This window comes from Aquarana catesbeiana, linkage group LG13 (assembly GCF_042186555.1).
Source record: "Aquarana catesbeiana isolate 2022-GZ linkage group LG13, ASM4218655v1, whole genome shotgun sequence".
Lineage (NCBI taxonomy): Eukaryota > Metazoa > Chordata > Amphibia > Anura > Ranidae > Aquarana > Aquarana catesbeiana.
In genome coordinates, this window is record NC_133336.1 from 185,123,058 (window position 1) to 185,135,669 (window position 12,612).

Below are 12,612 nucleotides of genomic sequence, written 5' to 3' on the forward strand. Positions count from 1 at the left end.
CTTGCAAAGCCTTTTCTTCTACCTTAACATTTACCATTCTAGCTAAATTACTTCATTATATTGAAACGGATGGTCTCACTCATTTTTGCTAAGGGATATGGACTTCGGCTCCCTTCTGCAGCCAGTCCAGCCAGATCTGCCTGAACATCAACTGTCCCCCAAACCCCTTCTACAGAGACCACATGGCCCATGCCAAGGCATTGATCTTATAACCAGCTACAGGAGACACTTCCGAGGCTTTTCTCACAAAAAGGTTTATTACTCAGATTGTCACCATTTACAAATATAATTTAGCCAAATCAGATAATTGAATTGAGTTAGGAACAGAAACACTTTAGAGACTTAGAACCCCGATTCTGATAAGCTGGTTAAAAAGGTATAAATTTATGACGACCAGCACAATAGGAACATGGACACGTTTCAGCACACACTAAAGCTTTAACCAGTCTAGCTTATCGTAAAAGATCTCCTGATATGCTTCAATGATCTGCAATGTCTAAACTAGGATATGGTGAGAAGCTCTGGCAGTTTCCTAAATTTATTTTTTTAAAGCCCATCTTCAGCCAAAACCGTATATACACACACTATATTACCAAAAGTATTGTGCGGACGCCTTAAGAGTTCCCTTTACTAAAACTAAGGGGCCAAGCCCAACCCCTGAAAAACAAACCCACACCATAATCCCCCCTCCACCAAATGATTTGGACCAGTGCACAAACCAAGCTCCATAAAGACATGGATGAGCGAGTTTGGGGTGGAGGAACTTGACTGGCCTGCAGAGAGCCCTGACCTCAACCCGATAGAACACCTCTGGGATGAATTAGAGCGGAGACTGCGAGCCAGGGCTTCTCGTTCACATCAATGCCTGACCTCACAAATGCACTTCTGGAAGAATGGTCAAACATTCCCATAGACACATTCCTAAACACTTGTGGACAGCCTTCCCAGAAGAGTTGAAGCTGTTATAGCTGCAAAGGGTGGGCCAACTCAATATTGAACCCTACGGACTAAGACTGGGATGCCATTAAAGTTAATGTACGTGTAAAGGCAGGCGTACCAATACTTTTGGTAATATAGTGTAGATAAGAAAAAAAAAAAAAAAAAAAAAAAAGAAGGTCTAACTGATAACAAAATGTATATTTTTACTAGAGTGGGAAAGGGGTCTAACATTGTTTTTATTGCGGTCTGTGCCTTCCTGTTCAGAGGACAACTGCATCTCCTATTTCGGGTGTCCAAGCGACAGGAAGGGACAGAAAATCAAATACAGAAATAAAGACTTGTCAAAAACATTACTTCTTCCTCCAAAAAAAAAAAAAAAAAAAAAAAAAATATTGTCGAGAGCGAGACTTTCAGTTCTAGTGCTAGTAGCATGTTTATCTAGGACTAATATGCCAATGTTTGCAAGTTTGCCTGGAGTTCCACTTTAAAAAATTGTCAATAAACAGAACACATTCCCATAAAAGATTACATAGCTGGAATGAGAGCTCTGTAAAAAGACAGCAGTCATTCAATCTACATAAAATAAAGGAGGACTGCCTACTGAAGATAAATTCAGCAGGAAATTCCTGCTCGGTCTAATTATTTAGCCTTATTAAGTGAAATATTACTGCTGGTCACAGGTTGCCTCACCCTAGCGAATCTGATGAACCTGATAAAGGTATGTGCAGCACACATGCTTTTTATAGCTCCCATCTCCACCTATTTATTGAAATGAGCTTCAAGCATTCCTATACATGTTCTGCCTTTCATACATTACTAATTATAACCCTTAAAAATGTTAAATTAAAAAGAAGAAAGCACAAGCAGAGAGCTGGCATTAGTAGAATCAGAAGGCACGTCATAAGAAATAGCACACTTGCATGAAAAAAATAAAAATAAAAACATTTTTCAGCCTGGGATGGCTCATGGATCGAACACAAGTACACAGTGATAGCGACCGATCATGCAGGAGCCATGACATGTGCAGTTGGAGTGAGCTTGATGTTGGATGTGGGCGGGCCGCAACACGTTTCAGGGGTCCTGCCCCCTTTGTCAAGCCTGCTACTGCATGATCGGCCACTGTTATTGTGTACTCATGCCGTTTCATGGTCCAATCATGATCAATCCCAGGCTGGATAAAGTGTTTTTTTTTCCCATGCAGGTGTGCTATTCCTTAATAAATAGTGTTACCCGCCATTCCATTAAAACTCCAGCGCCCAGATTGTGCTTTCTTCATGCAAGTGGATCCTTCCCAGATTTGTTACTGGAGCTACAGGAGTTTATTTGGATCTTTTTCTGTCCTCTGCATTTCTAACTGGGACTTCTTCATATACAGTGGATATTTAACCCCTGTTAAAATGTCAGGTTTCTGTGATGTAAAAAAACGAGACAAAGATAAATCATTTCAGAACTTTTTCCACCTTCTAATGTGACCTATACACTGTACAACTCAGTTGAAAAACAAACTGAAATCTTTTATGGGGGGGGGGGAATAAAATAATGCGGTTGCATAAGTGTGCACATCCTCTTATAACTGGGGAGGATGTAGCGGTGTTCAGAATTAAGCAATCACATTCAAACTCATGTTAAATAGGAGTCAGTACACACCTTCCATCATTTAGAACCCTTTCACATTGGGGCGGTGCGGGCGTTTACGGTAAAGCGGCGCTAGTTTTAATGCCGCTTTACCACTGTATAGCGGCACTATTCGGCTGCTAGCGGGCGCTTTTAACCCCCGCTAGCAGCCGAAGAAAGGGTTAATAGCGCCCGTGTTGCAGCGCTGCCGAATTGCTTTGCAGGCACTTCAGCATCGCTGCCCATTCATTTCCATGGGCAGGGCGTTTTGGGAGCGCTGTATACACAAAGATGCTGCTTGCAGGACTTTTTTTTCTGTCCTGCAACCGCACTGCCCCAGTGTGAGAGCACTCGGTCTTTCACACTGGGGTGGCTTGAGAGGCGCTTTTCAGGAGCAATTTTTAGCTCTAAAAACGCCTGAAAAGCACCCCAGTGTGAAAGGGGTCTAAAAGTGCCTCTGATTAAACCCAAAAAAAGTTCAGCTGTTCTAGTAGGTCTTTCCCGACATTTTCTTAGTTGCATCCTTAAAAGAGGATGCCTTATTAGGATGAAACATCGGGACGGACTCTGCTGATGCCACTGCGTTGCTTTGATTTTATCCAAATGCTTTTAATGTCTTCTCAAATGTGAATGACCATTTTATCATTTTTCAATAAATGTTTTACATCTAAAAACGGAATCACACTATGAGGCCCAATTTTTTTCTCCTTTTGCCATATATGTCATATTGAGAGGAACCGCTCACGAATTCCGGTCACTATTCCTATGGTGGATACCCACTGATGTCAAAACTGTCACAAGTCCTTACCTGATTTGGTTTATATTGGAAGTGGTGGTTGCTGTACCTCCTTGGGTATGTGACACCAAAAGCTTGGTTTACTCATCAGGCATACGCCTAGTTGGGTTCAACCTGTCTGGTAAGCCTCTTTCCTTACGGTGGTGGATTATCTACAGACAACCAGTTCACACATATTCACAGTCACTATATTTGATTGACAGCAGCGGAAGCCAATGGCTGCGCTGATATCAATCTATCCAATCAAGAGCCGAGAACCCCGGGCAGAGAGACAGCACGTCCCTGCCGGATCAAGTTCGAGGGGGTCAGGTAAGTAAAATGGGGGGGGCTGGGGGGCCGGTCACTGCCAGGTGTTTTTTCAAGGTGAAAAAACCGCAAGTGTTTACAACCCCTTTAATGCATTCTCTACATTATAGCCAAGCTTTACTCTGTCAGTCTATAGTTAACTTCTTATACTGCTAGCATTAGTAAATGCATAGTAAGGTATATTATATTTGTTTAAAACTTTTTTTTTTTTTACATTTCTTCAGGTAAACAGAGTATTGGTAACTGTAAGCGCAAACACACAAGTCCATATATAACAGGAGATATAAAGGGCTGAGCAACTTAGTCCATAGGGGACAGGCTGGAAGTTCAAGGGTTAAGTGGTAACCGGTAATGTAATGGTTGAAGTAGGCTGGTAGGCTAGGCGGCTGCTGTCCTCAGAGAGCTGGCTCTGTGATGGATGAGAGAGGGGTAGAGAAGGAAGCGCCACCTGAGTGTAGTATTAACAAATGATGTTTAATGACACCAGGTAAAAACACACTTACAGGATAAAAACATATAAAAGGCTCATCTGTATAGGTATGTGGTCTTCAGTGTTCCCTCTGATCCTGTGGTGGTGACGCTGCAGGGATGCTGGGCTGCAGAAGGTGGATTACCAGCCGGGAGCTCCTTCTGTGGCCATCAGGAAGAGACTAGGGGCCGGCGTGGAGCGTGCATGACGTCACAGGTCGTCCGTCTGCTTCTAGGATCGGTATCCAGGGGAGGGATCGTCCAGGGAGGAGGGCTAGCAGGGAGGTTGAGGGAAGGCTACATGCACGGAGCCACTGCTCCTTCAAGAGGCCTATTGAAGGAGCAGTGGCTCTGAGTGCGTAGCCTTCTCTCAACCTCCCTGCTAGCCCTCCTCCCTGGACGATCCCTCCCCAGGATACCGAACCCAGAAGCAGACGGACGACCTGTGACGTCATGCACGCTCCACGTGCGCTCCACACCGGCCCCTAGTCTCTTCCTGATGGCCACAGAAGGAGCTCCCAGCTGGTAATCCACCTTCTGCAGCCCAGCATCCCTGCAGCGTCACCACCACAGGATCAGAAGGAACACGAGGACCACATACCTATACAGCCTATACAGATGAGCCTTTTATATGTTTTTATCCTGTAAGTGTGTTTTTACCTGGTGTCATTAAACATCATTTGTTAATACTACACTCAGGTGGCGCTTCCTTCTCTACCCCTCTCTCATTTCTTCAGGTACTTCCTGGTTTCCATACCTAGGCACATGATGTCATACATCCCACGAGTCTTCAGGAGGGGAGGAGCATTTTCTTAGCGAAGCACATCCTCTTGCCTGCATGCCTGAGAAGGGCAGTTGGATTACAGGAAGTAAATGCTATATAAATCATCTGCCCTTACTCAAGATGGCCACTGTCAGAAATACTAGGGGGAAGACCACGGAAAGGTGGAAACCCTGTCAACGGTGACAGTGTGCTGCTAGAGGGCTTCGTTTTAAGGCAAGTCTCGCAAATATGGGCTAGTATGCGATGCTAGCCCATTATGGCATTGCTTTGCAGGGTATTTATTTTTTTTATTTTTTCTAAGATGCGGTTTACTACTGCTTTAACCTCCCACAGTGGCCTCCAACCTCCCATAATGGCCCGCTGTGTCCCCCGGGCCCCTTGAGAGCCCTCAGTCTCCACAGTGCCCCCCCCCCCCCCAAAAGCCCTTAGTCTCCAGAGTGCCCCCCATAGTGCCCTCCAACCTCCCATAACAGCCCACTGTGTCGCCAGGCCCCCTAACAGCCCTCAGTCTCCACACTGCCCCCAACCCCGGGGAGCCCGCTTTTTCCACAGTGCCCCCCGCAGTGCCCTCCAACCTCCCATAATGGTCCACAGTATCCCGGGCCCCCCAGAGCCCTCAGTATCTACAGTGCCCCCCCGCCCCGAGAGCCCTCATTCTCCGCAGTGCCCCCCATAGTGCCCTCCAACCTCCCATAATGGTCCATAGTATCCCCAGCCCCCCCAGAGCCCTCAGATTCTACAGTGCCCCCCCCATAGTGCCCTCCAACCTCCCATGATGACCCACTGTGTCCCCAGGCCCCCCGAGTGCCCTCAGTTTCCACACTGCCCCCACCCCCGGGAGCCCGCATTTTCCACAGTGCCCCCCGCAGTGCCCTCCAACCTCCCATAATGGTCCACAGTATCCCCGACCCCCCCAGAGCCCTCAGTCTCTACAGTGCCCCCCATAGTTACCTACAACCTCCCATAATGGTCTACTGTGCCCTCAAGCCACCCCCCTCCCTAGAAACTTCATCCCCTACAAGACCACCAAGTCTGCTGCAGACGTCCAGTGCCCCCAACCTGCCACAGTACCAAACATGCCACAAACCTCCACAAAGTGCTTCTGAGAAAACAATGTATGCTGGGATTGTCAAAAGGCTTCAGGTCACAAGCAGTTTAGTGTAAAAACTCTTTCCTTGTCACTGTATTTCTCATACAGATGATAAATGGTATGTTTGACAATATTATATTGTATATCACGACTCAGCTTAAAGTTATAGTAGTGGGTTCAGTAAAATATTCATAAGACGTCATTCCACTTTTGCAGTCAGATTTGAAGCTCCCATTCACACAGCAAAAAAAAAAAAAAAAAAAGAAAGAAGTGTAATGTGTGTATATATATATATATATATATATATATATATATATATATATATTATTTATTATTTTCTGCAAGCTACTTTTAACACTATGAAATGAGAGGAAACAATGAGAACAATGAGGGACACACTGAGTTTCCCCTCATTACCAGGCCAGCTTCTAGATCTTTAGCCCTTTGTTGAGACAGTGTTCAAATCTAGTTTACAACTGATGAGAACAACTGCCAGTAGAGTACAGGTAGGGTTAATTATGGCAAACAATCGACAATGTAAGCAATTTTTTAAGTTATGCATGGGAACATTTAACAAATATATAGTAGGTGTTCTCCTAAATTGGCTGCAAAAGTTGAAAAACACTTTAAAGAGATGTTTAAGTTTTGCACAATAGGCTGTTTTGAGCCTCCAGTCAATACAGGATATCACTTTAAATAATGTACCTCTTTGTCTTTTAATCCTAAAAGCAGCACTTCCTCCATAAGCGTAAGCCTCATGTCTTTGCAATCCCCTGAGGACTCGTCATCTTTTTCTTTGCTGCCATCCTCTGAATCTGCTCTCCGGTCTTGTCCCTCCTCTCCGCGCCGTCCCCGACGTATTAAAGTGGTCATCCTTCAAAATGAGCAGAGATTCAAATAAGATTTTTGCGCATCAAGGGTCAAAGTATTTGTACATTACTAAGGATAAGGGAGTTGCTTCCTAAAAATTGGGAGGGTGGGTCAAACCAAAGAATCAGCGGTAGAACAGCAACAAACTGGGACCTGAACCGGTCGTTGGGGGCAAATCCTTAAAGTGCATCTATGGTTAAAATATAAAATGTATTTAATAGGGGGCTGAATTATCAGGTTGTGTAGCCTAGGTGTTTTAAAGCCCAACCCAAAAAATTTTTTACCTGTACGTCCCACCCACCCCCCTAACCCATCCTGCCCGCTGTAAGTTTTTCCTGATTTGGTTCATCCAGTTATACTTATCAGAGTCCCCCCCACCCCCCCCCATCCAGGTCCATCACTGATGTACAGTAGTTCCCTCACTGAAGAATCCCCTTCACTCCCATTGGAGGTCATCTCTCTTCAGGATCCTAAGAGGACCCCTCCACTGGCCGGCCAATTGGAATTGTCCCCATGATGCAGGCAGTGATGTGGACACCTGGAAGAAGGACTACTCCATGATGTAAACAGAGAAGGACCAGGCGCCACATGATCACATGACCATGGCTTCAGGTAAGTGAAAATGGGGGTTTAGAGAGCTTTTTTGCTAAACCAGTGATCAGATCGAGAGGCGTGGGGGGTTACATCAGTCCTGGAGTTGGGCTTTAAAGCTCCAACTCCAGGTGGGGGAAAAAAAAAAAAAAAAAAACACTGCACAGGTTAACTGCTCATTATTGTTTAATGCCCCGTACACACAATCGGATTTTCCAACAACAAATGTTGGATGTGAGCTTGTTGGCGGAAAGTCCAACCGTGTGTACGCTCCATCGAACATTTATTGGCGGACTTTCCGCCAACAAATGCTGGCTAGCAGGTTCTCAAATTTTCCGCCAACAAATGTTTGTTGTCGGACTTTCCGATCAGGTGTACACAAGTACGTCTGACAAAAGTCCACACATGCTCGGAATCAAGTACGAGCCGGAAGCGCTCAGTCTTGTAAAACTAGCGTTTGTAATGGAGATATCACGTACATCTTGTACGTCACTACGTTCGTAATCTTTGGCCAACATTTGTGTGACTGTGTGTATGCAAGACAAGTTGGAGCCAACATCCTTCCAAGAAAAGTCAGCGGTTTTGTTGTCGGAAAGTCTGATCGTGTGTACGGGGCATAAGACTCATGTGTCAAACACAAGGCCCGCGGGCCGAACCTGGCCTGCCACACCATTTCATGTGGCCCTCACTGCAAAGGGGAAGGGATGGAGGTGAGATGTGGACCACCTGTGAGCAGCACAACCCTGAAGCCTGCACAGATGCACTCCTAGTTTATATTGCCCTAGTAAGATCCTCCTACTGTTAGAGCAATTTGGCCACACCCACCATGTGATGCGGTTTGGCAGGGGGTGGTTGAGTTCCTGCACCTATTCTGAGAAATAAAGCCCTGCATAAAATGTATATAGTCTTACAATCGGCCCTTTGAGGACAACCATAATGTGCGCAGGGACTGAAGGGAATGTAAAGAGTTGCAAAAATGGTCAGCGCTATATAAATACGCTAAAGATTGGCCTTTTCTCAATAAAGTTGCAAATAATGTACCGGTTTATGATTACTGGAGCAAAGAATTTGGGCAATAAAATATCCTTGCAGCCAATCGGGTACTAGCTTACACTAAATACGAAAGTTGCTGTGGACTACTACTACTGGGTCCAATTATCAGTCATTATCAGTCATTAAAGTGTTACTAAACCCAGGAGCCTGCATTCATTATATCTGGTCTCCCACAGTACACAGAACATGGAAATGCACATAGTTTTAGTTAATATAAACTGCTAAATACCCTTTCTCATCAGCAGTATATAGCAGTCTCGTGACTTCTATAAGTGTCTTGTTAAAGCTTGTAGGAGGAGTTTTCATTCTCCGACTGTCCTATGAGGTTGCAGGAGCTCTGCCCGTGTCTGGACAGTGCCTATTCACCCTGTGCTGATCACATGCACCCTCCCAAGAAAAAAACAAAACAAAACAAAAAAAAAAAACACAACTCTCTAGCAATACACACCAAACTGAGCATGTGCAGCCTGTCCCCTAGACTCTGTTCTATCAGGAGATGGATTGGTGAGGATCAAAGAAGACCAAGGAGAAGGATCAAACAGCCTTCATACACAATGCGGTGGATTAACCCCTTAGGTTCAACAGTGAGTATAACAAGCCTGCTTTACTGCATATACAGACTGATTTTACTGTTGTGGGTTTAGTAACACTTTAAATTTACACCAGCCTTAAAAGTAGGAGTTTCACGTGTATTTAAAAAGCTCCTTGAATTCCTGTCAAAATTGTGTACATGGTTGTATTAGCGTTGTTTAACCTCAAAACTGACACGACATGAGGTGTTGCCAGGCCCTGAAAATGCGTCAAAATGCCCTATGGCATTTACAGCACGTCTGAGATGCATTTAGAAAGCATTACTAGCCAAGATGATAATACAAAAATCCATACAATAAAAAAATAAAAACAAAACAGAAGTTTCGTTTGGCAAGCTCTTCATAAATACGATACAAACGCATCAAAAAAGCGCTGATATCTCGTCTTAACGCCTTAGGTGCATTAACAGGTGCTCAAATTTCTTCGCATGCCTCTCCTCTGCTTCCTCCTCTCCTTCTGAGGCTAAGGACTGCGGTCCGCCTTTGCACAGGCATGGCAGCCTATTTATTTGAATGTACTGCTAACCCCTGCGTTTCATGCAGGAAAGAGGTTGCTGCACCATTTTTAAGCGCAGTGGCAGGGAAATATCTGACAATTTCCATTCCACTGTCCAGTGGTCTATATCTGCTCTGGGTGCCGAGAAATTTTGCAACAAATTCTCAGAATACAAAAAAAAAAAAAAAAAAAAAAGACACAGCATCATACCGCTTTTCGAAACTAAGTTCTAAAGAAAATGTACAATATCTGTAGATCAAGCTATCATCACATGCCATCACCGTCCCAACATCATCCCCAAATTCATCATGTGCTCTACATGTATCTCTGCACACCCAACCCAGCAATCAGAAGCAGATATTCTCTGGGCACATTTCTGTCCACTGCAGGTCAATCAGCTGTTACCCAGAGTTAAATGTCAGCCCAACAGATATCTACAGGGAATTTCCCAAAAAAGATGCCAACTGCAGAGAAATACACTTCATATAGTAAAAAGGTCATGATAACGAGGCTCAAAAAGGAGAGGGGAGGGCAAGGAGCTGGACAAGGATCTCTAACCAATATAAGTAGAAGACCTCAGCTGAGCCCGATGGTTTTAGGTTTGGCAGCTCTCCACCCAAATGGAGTGATCCAAGCATATTTGAATGATCCTTCTGGCTCAAAACACAGGATGCCGAGACTATCTATGTCAACACAGCCCTAAGGCCATGAAGGAATTGGGTTAGTAAGCGCTGAAAAACCAGTACTGAAATCCAGTCCAACCGCTAAGGTAAAGTCCTTGTTTTTTTTTTTTTTACAACCTTTCCAGCTTCATGGCTCTATTAATAAACTGGATTTATAAAGTGCCTTGTAAATGTATTCACCCCCCTTGGCATTTTTTGTGTGTTTTGTTGCCTCACAACCTGGAATTAAAAGTGGTTGTAAACCCTTACAACACACTTTTGGCTACAGGTAAGCCTATAATGAGAGCCAATCACAGTGCCAGAGCCTGCGATTCCCAGAAGCAACTCCGGGGACCGATGTCGCCGGCCGGAGCGGTGAATGGGGACCACTGCGGGGGATTCGACCTAAGGTAAGTAATACACAATGAGCTAGTATGCTATGCATACTAGCGCATTATGCCTTTGTCTTGCAGGTTTTTTTTGGGGGGGTTTACAACCACTTTAACATGGATTGTTTGAGGATTTGCATCATTTAATTTACAGAACATGCCCAGAACTTTGAAGATTTTTTTTTTTTTTTTTTATATTGTGAAGCAAACAACAAATAGGACAAAATAACAGAAAAAGTCAATGTGCATAACTATTCACCCCCCTAAAGTCAATACTTTGTAGAGCCACCTTTTGCAGCTATCAGAGCTCCAAATCGCTTTGGATAAGTCTCTATGAGCTTGTCACATCTTACCACTGGGATTTTTCCCCATTCCTCCTTGCAAAACTGCTCCAGCTCCTTCAAGTTGGATGGCTTGTGCTTGTGAACAGTAATCTTTAAGTCTGACCACAGATTTTCTATGGGATTGAGGTCTGGCTAGGCCATTTCAACACATTTACATGTTTCCCTTAAACCACTCAAGTGTTGCTTTAGCAGTGTGTTTGGGGTCATTGTCCTGCTGCAAGGTGAACCTCCATCCTAGCCTCAAATCACACACAGAGTGCTACAGGTTTTGCTCAAGAATATCCCTGTATTTAGCACCATCCATCTTTCCTTCAACTCTGACCAGTTTACCAGTCCCGACTGAAGAAAAACATCCCCACAGCATGATGCTGCCACCACAATGTTTCACAGTGGGGATGGTGTTCTTTGGGTGATGTGATGTGTTGGGTTTGCGCCAGACATAGCGTTTTCTTTGATGGCCAAAAAGTTAAATTTTAGTCTCATCAGACCAGAGCACCTTCCTCCATACATTTTGGGAGTCTCCCACGTGCCTTTTTGCAACCTCAAAACGTACCATTTTGTTTTTTGCTGAAAGTAATGGCTTTCTTCTGGCCACTCTGCCATAAAGCCCAACTCTATGGAGCGTACGGCTTATTGTCGTCCTATGTACAGATACTCCAGTCTCTGCTGTGGAACTCTGCAGCTCCTCCAGGGTTACCTTAGGTCTCTGTGCTGCCTCTCTGATTAATGCCCTCCTTGCCCGGTCCGTGAGTTTTGGTGTACGGCCGTCTCTTGGCAGGTTTGCTGTTGTGCCATGTTCTTTCCATTTGGTTATGATAGATTTGATGGTGCTCCTAGGGATCATCAAAGCCTTGGATATTTTTTTATAGCCTAACCCTGACTTGTACTTCTCAACAACATTGTTCCTTACTTGTTTAGAGAGTTCCATGGTAGTGTAATGACAGAGCGGTCCACCATTATACATATGACCAACAGACTATTGAAAGTCAGGTAAATATATAACTATATGATACAATGTATTTACATTAGGTGTTGATATTGACGTGGCAGGATCTCTATGTCCCCTGCACACCTTCCCTGTAGATATTGGGCACATTTGGACAGTGCGCCTTCCTGGTGGAGTGCACAGACATGATTGTAGGTGGGGTTGTAGATTTAGACCAGGGGTCTCCTAAATTTTAATTTAGGGCCATATCATACATTTTATAAAATTCATACTCAAGTCAGTTTAAAAAAACAACAAACACAACTCCTACATCAGTCCCCCCTTAACATGAGGGTCCCCATCAAACCTGCTAATACATCAGAGTCTACCGTAGGAGTCCCCCTTAAATCAAATCTACCTTAGAAGTGCCACCTTACATCAGAGTCACCATCAGTGCCCCCATTAGTGTCATCCCTTACATAAGTGACCCCACCTTACATCCGTGTTCCCCATCAGGGCCCCTCCTTACATCCGTGTTCCCCATCAGGGCCCCTCCTTACATCCGTGTTCCCCATCAGGGCCCCTCCTTACATCCGTGTTCCCCATCAGGGCCCCTCCTTACATCCGTGTTCCCCATCAGGGCCCCTCCTTACATCCGTGTTCCCCATCAGGGCCCCTCCTTACATCCGTGTTCC

General features: G+C 44.7%; 1 protein-coding gene across 2 annotated transcripts in view; it reads right to left on the reverse strand.

Annotated features, from left to right (window-relative positions):
* The window catches only part of GOLPH3L (golgi phosphoprotein 3 like), a 93,636-nt gene that overhangs the window by 57,069 nt on the left and 23,955 nt on the right, over positions 1-12,612 (reverse strand). For both annotated transcript variants that reach the window (XM_073609361.1, XM_073609360.1), the window contains one exon: positions 6,703-6,871. In XM_073609361.1, the coding sequence (XP_073465462.1) occupies positions 6,703-6,870 (168 nt within the window). In that variant the 5' untranslated portion in view covers position 6,871. The remainder of the gene's footprint in view (positions 1-6,702; positions 6,872-12,612) is intronic.